The 12,026-nt window shown below is 31.6% G+C and overlaps 1 protein-coding gene across 1 annotated transcript in view; it reads right to left on the minus strand.

Moving 5' to 3' along the window:
* The window catches only part of LOC138860513 (mpv17-like protein 2), a 3,622-nt gene extending 2,725 nt beyond the window's left edge, over positions 1 to 897 (minus strand). The window contains exons 1-2 of the mRNA XM_070118094.1: positions 796 to 897; positions 505 to 607 (exon numbers count right to left, since the gene is read on the minus strand). Of these exons, the coding sequence (XP_069974195.1) occupies positions 505 to 607; positions 796 to 897 (205 nt within the window). The remainder of the gene's footprint in view (positions 1 to 504; positions 608 to 795) is intronic.
* Between the last annotated feature and the right edge of the window lie 11,129 nt (positions 898 to 12,026).

Below are 12,026 nucleotides of genomic sequence, written 5' to 3' on the forward strand. Positions count from 1 at the left end.
ATATCATACATATATATCCATATGTTTTTTTTTAAATATATATATATATATATACATATACATACATACATACATATATATATACAAAATATATATATACATATATATATATAATATATATATACAAAAATATATATATATATATATATATATATATATATATATATATTTAAAACCCTTTATATTAAAACCCATATATTATAGATATACATATATGTAAAACACACACACACACATATATATATATTTTTTTTTTTTTAAAAAAAAAAAAAAATATATATATATATATATATATATATATACATACATATATATTCATATATATATGTTTATGTATATATACATATATAATATATATTTTACACAAACACACACACACACACACACATATATATATATAATATGTGTGTGTGTGTGTATACATACATACATACATATAGATAGATAGCTGGTAGATTACTTTATATAACTCCACATTGGCTGTTTCAGATATCGCTCAATTACCTCTGGCCAGTGACAGTGAGCAGAATTGCTGCATGCTTTTTTTGCCTGAGTTCTGTTGCTGTTTTTGTTCAGTATGTTGTGATGGCTGCCTCAAGCTTGGGGACTGATGAGGTGTCATGCACAAGTAATCTGTTTTTCATTAGTGCCCACAAGTTTTCAATAGGATTTAAAACTTTGCATGATGACAAGGTGCACCATCCTGCATAAACACGTCTGTTTGGCACTGCTCAAAGCAATATTCCAAATTATCACTCACTCTGCATTCATCAAAACATTCCTTGGTACTATTACCAATGTCCCTACACCGTGGTAACCAAAGGCACACCACACCATCAATTTTTCTGGATATTTCAGTCCCTTGGATGAATCTCGGCTCACACAGATCACTTTCATGGCGGCGATAAACTTTGCCGTCTCTGTTTCCAGTTACACTCATCATCGCTCCATAACACTCGTTTCCCCCTTTTCCTCGTCCTGCTGAAGATATTTTTTGCAAAAAGCAACCCTATTCTGCCTCTGCTTAAGAGAAAAAAATTGGGTTTTTTGTGAGTGATGCGGTAGGAAAATTTCAAGTCAATGTGGAGCAGTCGCTGTATAATCTCACAGACACATCAGCCAGTAATACAGGGTTCCTTTCTTTTAATTCTGGTGGTGTTATTCGTGGCTGACTATCCACCTGTCTCCTGGGCACATTTAATGTGCGTTTAGATGTTTTCTGTGGCCTCCTTGGTTCCCTTTTCTGTAGTGGTGGGTCAGTGTCTCCATAGTCATGAAATTTTGTTGTCCACCTCTGGACACCGCAATGAAATTTCGGTTGTATTTGATAATTCTGTATTGGACTTTCCCGCCTTATAGAATGCTGTAATACCAGCAATCTGATCCCTTATCAGATGTTTAGCTCCACCCATCACAACATACTGGCCAAAAGCAGCAACAGAACTAAGGCAAAATGCTAGGCTATTCACAAAAAAAAAAGCACATACCAATTCTGCATTATATATTATATATATATATATATATATATATATATATATATATATATATATATATATATATATATATATATATATATATATATATATATATATATATATATATATATATATATATATATATATATATATATATATATATATATATATATATATATATATATATATATATATATATATATATATATATATATATATATATATATATATATATATATATATATATATATATATATATATATATATATATATATATATATATATATATATATATATATATATATATATATATATATATATATATATATATATATATATATATATATATATATATATATATATATATATATATATATATATATATATATATATATATATATATATATATATATATATATATATATATATATATATATATATATATATATATATATATATATATATATATATATATATATATATATATATATATATATATATATATATATATATATATATATATATATATATATATATATATATATATATATATATATATATATATATATATATATATATATATATATATATATATATATATATATATATATATATATATATATATATATATATATATATATATATATATATATATATATATATATATATATATATATATATATATATATATATATATATATATATATATATATATATATATATATATATATATATATATATATATATATATATATATATATATATATATATATATATATATATATATATATATATATATATATATATATATATATATATATATATATATATATATATATATATATATATATATATATATATATATATATATATATATATATATATATATATATATATATATATATATATATATATATATATATATATATATATATATATATATATATATATATATATATATATATATATATATATATATATATATATATATATATATATATATATATATATATATATATATATATATATATATATATATATATATATATATATATATATATATATATATATATATATATATATATATATATATATATATATATATATATATATATATATATATATATATATATATATATATATATATATATATATATATATATATATATATATATATATATATATATATATATATATATATATATATATATATATATATATATATATATATATATATATATATATATATATATATATATATATATATATATATATATATATATATATATATATATATATATATATATATATATATATATATATATATATATATATATATATATATATATATATATATATATATATATATATATATATATATATATATATATATATATATATATATATATATATATATATATATATATATATATATATATATATATATATATATATATATATATATATATATATATATATATATATATATATATATATATATATATATATATATATATATATATATATATATATATATATATATATATATATATATATATATATATATATATATATATATATATATATATATATATATATATATATATATATATATATATATATATATATATATATATATATATATATATATATATATATATATATATATATATATATATATATATATATATATATATATATATATATATATATATATATATATATATATATATATATATATATATATATATATATATATATATATATATATATATATATATATATATATATATATATATATATATATATATATATATATATATATATATATATATATATATATATATATATATATATATATATATATATATATATATATATATATATATATATATATATATATATATATATATATATATATATATATATATATATATATATATATATATATATATATATATATATATATATATATATATATATATATATATATATATATATATATATATATATATATATATATATATATATATATATATATATATATATATATATATATATATATATATATATATATATATATATATATATATATATATATATATATATATATATATATATATATATATATATATATATATATATATATATATATATATATATATATATATATATATATATATATATATATATATATATATATATATATATATATATATATATATATATATATATATATATATATATATATATATATATATATATATATATATATATATATATATATATATATATATATATATATATATATATATATATATATATATATATATATATATATATATATATATATATATATATATATATATATATATATATATATATATATAAGTAGTGTGTATAGGGACAGAATAGCCTCACCCCCATGGGTCCCCCCCTATGTACCTAACGTGTCATAACAGGAAGTGACCTAATGACTTCCGGAAGTAATTACCGTAATCGATTATGGGAAATCAGTAACCTTGACTAATGATGGAGAACACGCACACCTGAAGGGGTGCCCCCCCTCCCTTTCCTCTCCAAAACAACAATAATAATAATGAGAATACGAGAAAGAGGAAGAAGAAGAAGAGGAAGAAGAAGAAGAAGAAGAGGAAGAAGAGGAACAACAAACAAACATGGATCCTGTTGCCGCAGGTCAAACTATCATCCTAAGAGCAGGTGTCACAGGTTCCACCACCCCAACCCCTCACCCAAAAACACCTTGGACACAGCAGCCTCACCCCCATGGGTCCCCCCCTATGTACCTAACGTGTCATAACAGGAAGTGCCCTAATGACTTCCGGAAGTAATTACCGTAATCGATACTGGAAATCAATAGCCGTAACTAATGATGGAGAACACGCACACCTGAAGGGGTGCCCCCCCATCCCTTTCCTCTCCAAAACAACAACAATAATAATGAGAATACGAGAAAGAGGAAGAAGAAGAAGAAGAGGAACAACAAACAAACATGGATCCTGTTGCCGCAGGTCAAACTATCATCCTAAGAGCAGGTGTCACAGGTTCCACCACCCCAACCCCTCACCCAAAAACACCTTGGACACAGCAGCCTCACCCCCATGGGTCCCCCCCTATGTACCTAACGTGTCATAACAGGAAGTGCCCTAATAACTTCCGGAAGTAATTACCGTAATCGATTATGGGAAATCAGTAACCGTGACTAATGATGGAGAACACGCACACCTGAAGGATGCCCCCCTCCCTTTCCTCTCCAAAACAATAATAATAATAAGGAGAATACGAGAAAGAGAAAGAAGAAGAGAAAGAAGATGAAGAAGTACAACAAACAAACATGCACCCAGCTGCCAACATTTCGGTACCCCACTCCTCCTCTCTAGAGCAATAATGATAAGAGGAGAGGAAGAAGAATAAGAAGAAAAGGAAGAAGATGAAGACAGGAAGAAGTAGACAAACAAACAAACATGCATTATCCCCATACCCCAAACACGCTATGGACAGAATAGCCTCACCTCCATAAGTACCGCCCTATGTACCTAACGTGTCATAACAGGAAGTGCCCTAATGACTTCCGGAAGTAATTACTGTAATCAATTACTGAAAATATATAACCGTGACTAATGAGGGAGAATACGCTCACCTGAATTCTGTCCTCTCCTCTCCAAAACAATAATAATAATATTGAGAATGAAAGGCAGAAGAAAAAGGAAATTTGTACTCTGCTTACATAGGTCAAACTATCAACCTGAGAGCAAGTGTCACTGGTTCCACCTCCTCCTCCATTCCTGCAGGTCACAGGAAGAAGAAGATGAAGAAGAACAACAAACAAACACGGATCCTGTTGACACAGGTCAAACTATCATCTTGAGAGCAGGTGCCACAGGTTCCACCAACCCCCACCACCACCTCACCCAAAAACACCACGGACAAAATTATTCACCCCCATGGTGCCCTCTTACCCCATAACGTACGTACCTGACATAGGTCAAACTATCTAAGACCAGGTGTCACAGGATCTCCACCACCACACACCCCTTCACCCAAACACACCCTGGACATATTGGCTCACCACTATAGCTACCCCTTAACGTGTCACGACAGGAAGCAGGCCTAATGACTTCCGAAAGTAATCATCATAATCGATTACTGAAAATCAATAACCGTGACTAATGAGGGAGAATACGCACACCCGAAAAATGCCCTCTCCTCTCCAAAAACAATAATAATAATATTGAGAATGAAAGGCTGAAGAACAAACAAATATGCACCCTGCTGACATGGGCCAAACTATCAACCTGAGAGCAGGTGCCACAGGTTCCACACCCTCCCCCTTTCCTGTAGGAAGAAGAGAAGAAGCAGACAAACAAACAAACAAGCACCAATCTGCAGGTGTTACAGGTGATTCACCCCTTCCAGCTTCCCCACATACCCCCTCACCAAAAGCAATGATAATGGCTATACCTCATGTCTCAACATGTAAGAGGAAGAAGATGAATAGACAAACAAACAAACATGTACACAGCTGCTGACAGAGGTTAAGGTATTGATCCAATAATAGGTGTTACCTCCTACCCCCCCTCCTTCTCAGGTCGAAAGAGGGTCATTTCCGGCGTGAGTTAGGTCACATAGCTATTCATCGTGTTTAAGCTTGTAGCAAAACAAACTGCACAATAGACCGATGGACAAATTAGCTCCCCTCGCCACCCTCCGCAAGTACTAACTAAAGAGCTAATGCACCCACCAGCATTGGGTTGCCATAGATGTGTGATCAAAGACATGGCTAATGAGCGTGAAATAATCAATAACCATACCTCACCCTGTTCCTCGCCCAAACACTGCGTGGCCACAGGTCATCAAAAGAGGGCAAAGAAATACTCTTAGCTGCTCTCCGGATGCGATAAGGGTTAAGAATATTGATCTTGAGGGGGAGGGGTTGTGCGAGGTAAATGATCATGGGTATTGATCTGATAATTATATTTAGCTTTCCATCGTGTCTGAAACACGTAAATTTAGCTTTAATTGCTAATGCACCCCAATAATAATAATACAATGCGATGAAAAGGATGACAAAAATCGCCATGTACTCAATATACCTTTATTATCATCTTCAAATATACACTAGCACAAACAACTAGACATGCTTAAATCATACTTGGGCCATATGTCCATCCCCCGCGTCAACTAAAAACTAACATCTTCCTCATCGCTCATGACGATGATTACCGAGTTGCCACGAACGTCGCCTCTCCCGGGTGGGGTCGGGCGACATCGATGAGTGCGAGAGGGTGTATTCCGGTAACGAGTATGAAAGTGCAACCACTTCCCATGGCGACGGCGCTGCTATCTCGTCCCGAGGTGTAACCAAACAAGAAAAAGAATGCTATATTAACCAACACTGAGTTTTTAAGATGTTGATATTATACAAATATAAGGCATTTGGCAAAATCCAATTCTCACTCCATTTATGCATGCAAAAAATTCACTCGCAAAAAAACATACATGATAACTTTTATCACAAATGCGCAATATAACAAGGGAAGTCCTCACAAGAATAACAGAAATGACTTATCTTCGTGGGCGATTACTACCTTTGAGACCTCCACTCATCTTTTAACAAGTTATAGCAGTCGTTCTTATATTGCCAATGATTCTTCACAATAACTATACAATTCAGCGAAAAGGATCATAAAACTCTTGTTGCAGGCAATGTCTTTATAATGGCTTTCAGCCTTCCACAAACGCACATCTTAACAGGCGACAATGCAATATAAGAAAATTTGAATCGAGTTTTAATCGACTTGAATTTAATCCGCAAATATAAATGTGGCAACCACCTTCTCGCATATTTGTACATGTCGATGTGTCACATTTGCGAGATAATTATCCCGCCACACAACCGATACGACATTTCAAAACCTGCCCGTTCTCCTATATATACAAGCAAGCTTGCGAAAATTTGTAAAAGTGCGAATTATTTCATAAACTTGCTTGAGGGCATAAATTCAACCAAACTTTACTTCTCGATCTCCCGCAATCGTTTTTCTCACCTGCCCACAAATATGCGGTTAAAGATCGAACTAAGTAACCTCTCCGTCGGCCTACTGTAATTAACTTTATCGGGAAACGCTCATCTAGACACCATTTTTAAAAAGTAATGCATAATTACCTTTGATCAAAAAAATCCCTGTACAAAGAGAAACAACTATTTTTACACCGACATTGAATAAAACTTACTGCTCGACCTCTTCAATATTCTCTGATAAACTTAATATTCATACATGTCACATTACGAAACACTGATATGTCTAAACATCCTCGGCTAAGATATAATGGTTCACTAATTAATTCACTAATTGCCATAACAATGAAAACTGTTGAAAGGTTCCTTAGAACAATTTATCTTTTAGAAAAATGTATAAAAGAGGTTTTAAGCAATTGTAATACATTTTTTTACGTTTTAGCCATAGGCTCTGTATCTAAATGAAGACGTTTTAGGATAAAATGATAAAACACGTTTGCCCTTCCTGTCATAGTTTTTATCATTTTACATGTATTACGCACATTTATGCACCATATTTTAAGTAATGCATACATTTTCATCAAGTTACTCGCTAATTGTCGTAGCGACGAAAACCGTTAAAGGCCCCTATAAACCGTTTTCACCATCAAAATAAAAGAGAGAAAAAATGTATAAAAGAAGAAGGTCAAGTAATCGTTCAAATACTATTTGCCGTTTTAGCATCAGGTTCTTTATCAAAGCAAAGGACTTTTATATGATATGAAACAGTTTAAGGATAAAATAACTCTTTTGTCATAGAGCTTTTATAATTTTACGTCTATTGAACATAGATAAATTCGCCTAAAACCGGGATTATCAACCAAGGATAAATTTACTCCAAAGGAGTAGAAAGTGTACATGACAGCCTCAATACAATAGGTCTTAGCAGCTGGCATGCGAATTTCCATTTCTTTTCTTAAACCAAGTCATCAGCAACTATATATTTTCCATAATCAGCATATTACTTGCAAACAAAGGCACTTACTTTTTCTTTCTATGCGTCTGCATTAGACATTCCTGATTTTTACATGGCAGTAAAGGGGTATGCGGCGAGCAACATAGAGACAGGGAGGTAAATTATAGAGGAAAGGTTAAAATTACACACCTAAAAAGAAAAAGTGGCAACCGAAGCAATATCTTCATTACTTTTTCCATTAATGGCAAGTAGAAAACATTCGTTTGGGGAAAAAAAAACGCTTAATGTCATAATAAGGAAGAGAAAAACGTCCTTTTACATAACTCAGAGGAAGAAAAAAAAAAGACTTTACTCAAATCCAAGAACGACTGAAATATATATATATACATATGGGTGGAGCATATTTTTTGCAGGTCATGAAAATACAGGGCAAAACCATTAAAACGTTCTCGCATTGCTGTCGTCTTTAACAGAAGACATGTATATTATCAGTAAAATAAGTTTTGTGCAATTGAATACATTTGTCTTTTCTGTAATAATAATACAAAAAGTCAATTTGCTCATTAATACTACTAATGTCTTATTCCTTTAAAGATGTCCTCCTAAACAGTGATGATAAATATAATTATCAGATCAATACCCATGATCATTTACCTCGCACAACCCCTCCCCCTCAAGATCAATATTCTTAACCCTTATCGCATCCGGAGAGCAGCTAAGAGTATTTCTTTGCCCTCTTTTGATGACCTGTGGCCACGCAGTGTTTGGGCGAGGAACAGGGTGAGGTATGGTTATTGATTATTTCACGCTCATTAGCCATGTCTTTGATCACACATCTATGGCAATCTAATGATGGTGGGTGCATTAGCTCTTTAGTTAGTACTTGCGGAGGGTGGCGAGGGGAGCTAATTTGTCCATCGGTCTATTGTGCAGTTTGTTTTGCTACAAGCTTAAACACGATGAATAGCTATGTGACCTAACTCACGCCGGAAATGACCCTCTTTCGACCTGAGAAGGAGGGGGGTAGGAGGTAACACCTGTTATTGGATCAATACCTTGACCTCTGTCAGCAGCTGTGTACATGTTTGTTTGTTTGTCTCTTCATCTTCTTCCTCTTACATGTTGAGACATGAGGTATAGCCATTATCATTGCTTTTGGTGAGGGTGTATATGGGGAAGCTGGAAGGGGTGAATCACCTGTAACACCTGCAGATTGGTGCTTGTTTGTTTGTTTGTCTGCTTCTTCTCTTCTTCCTGCATGAAAGGGGGAGGGTGTGGAACCTGTGACACCTGCTCTCAGGTTGATAGTTTGGCCCATGCCAGTAGGGTGTATATTTGTTTGTTCTTCAGCCTTTCATTCTCAATATTATTATTATTGTTTTTGGAGAGGAGAGGGCATTTTTCGGGTGTGCGTATTCTCCCTCATTAGTCACGGTTATTGATTTTCAGTAATCGATTATGATGATTACTTTCGGAAGTCATTAGGCCTGCTTCCTGTTATGGCACGTTAAGGGGTAGCTATAGTGGTGAGCCAATATGTCCAGGGTGTGTTTGGGTGAAGGGATGTGTGTGGTGGTGGAGATCCTGTGACACCTGGTGTTAGATAGTTTGACCTATGTCAGGTACGTACGTTATGGGGTAAGAGGGCACCATGGGGGTGAATAATTTTGTCCGTGGTGTTTTTGGGTGAGGTGGTGGTGGGGGTGGTGGAACCTGTGACACCTGCTCTCAAGATGATAGTTTGACCTGTGTCAACAGGATCCGTGTTTGTTTGTTGTTCTTCTTCATCTTCCTGTGACCTGCAGGAATGGAGGAGGAGGAGGTGGAACCAGTGACACTTGCTCTCAGGTTGATAGTTTGACCTATGTAAGCAGAGTACAAATTTCTTTTTTCTTCTGCCTTTCATTCTCAATATTATTATTATTGTTTTGGAGAGGAGAAGACAGAATTCGGGTGAGCGTATTCTCCCTCATTAGTCACGGTTATATATTTTCAGTAATTGATTACGGTAATTACTTCTGGAAGTCATTAGGGCACTTCCTGTTATGACACGTTAGGTACATAGGGCGGTACTTATGGAGGTGAGGCTATTCTGTCCATAGCGTGTTTGGGGTATGGGGATAATGCATGTTTGTTTGTTTGTCTACTTCTTCCTGTCTTCATCTTCTTCCTTTTCTGCTTATTCTTCTTCCTCTCCTCTTCTTATCATTATTGCTCTAGAGAGGAGGAGTGGGGTACCGAAATGTTGGCAGCTGGGTGCATGTTTGTTTGTTGTACTTCTTCATCTTCTTTCTCTTCTTCTTCCTCTTTCTCGTATTCTCCTTATTATTATTATTGTTTTGGAGAGGAAAGGGAGGGGGCATCCTTCAGGTGTGCGTGTTCTCCATCATTAGACAAGGTTACTGATTTCCCGTAATCGATTACGGTAATTACTTCCGGAAGTCATTAGGGCACTTCCTGTTATGACACGTTAGGTACATAGGGGGGGACCCATGGGGGTGAGGCTGCTGTGTCCAAGGTGTTTTTGGGTGAGGGGTTGGGGTGGTGGAACCTGTGACACCTGCTCTTAGGATGATAGTTTGACCTGCGGCATCAAGATCTATGTTTGTTTGTTGTTGTTCTTCTTCTTCTACTTCTTCCTCTTTCTCGTATTCTCATTATTATTATTGTTGTTGTTGTTTTGGAGAGGAAAGGGAGGGGGGGCACCCCTTCAGGTGTGCGTGTTCTCCATCATTAGTCAAGGTTACTGATTTCCCGTAATCGATTACGGTAATTACTTCTGGAAGTCATTAGGTCACTTCCTGTTATGACACGTTAGGTACATAGGGGGGGACCAATGGGGGTGAGGCTAGTGTTTCCAAGGTGTTTTTGGGTGAGGGGTTGGGGTGGTGGAACCTGTGACACCTGCTCTTAGGATGATAGTTTGACCTGCGGTAGCAGGATCGGTGTTTGTTTGTTGTTCCTCTTCTTCTTCTTCCTCTTCTTCTTCCTCTTTCTCGTATTCTCATTATTATTATTGTTGTTGTTGTTTTGAAGAGGAAAGGGAGGGGGGCACCCCTTCAGGTGTGCGTGTTCTCCATCATTAGTCAAGGTTACTGATTTCCCGTAATCGATTACGGTAATTACTTCCAGAAGTCATTAGGTCACTTCCTGTTATGACACGTTAGATACATAGGGGGGGACCCATGGGGGAGAGGCTGCTGTGTCCATATACACACTACTTATATATATATATATATATATATATATATATATATATATATATATATATATATTATATATATAGATATATATATAGATATAGATATATAGATATATATATGTATATATATATAAATGTACATATATATATATATATATGCATAATATAATATATATATATATATATATATATATATATATATATATATATATATATATATATATATATATATGCATATATATATGCATATATATATGTATGTATATATATGTATGTATATATATATATATATATATATATATATATATGTATGCATGTATGTATGTATGTGTGTGTATATATGTGTGTATATGT

The sequence above is a fragment of the Penaeus vannamei genome, chromosome 41, assembly GCF_042767895.1.
Source record: "Penaeus vannamei isolate JL-2024 chromosome 41, ASM4276789v1, whole genome shotgun sequence".
Lineage (NCBI taxonomy): Eukaryota > Metazoa > Arthropoda > Malacostraca > Decapoda > Penaeidae > Penaeus > Penaeus vannamei.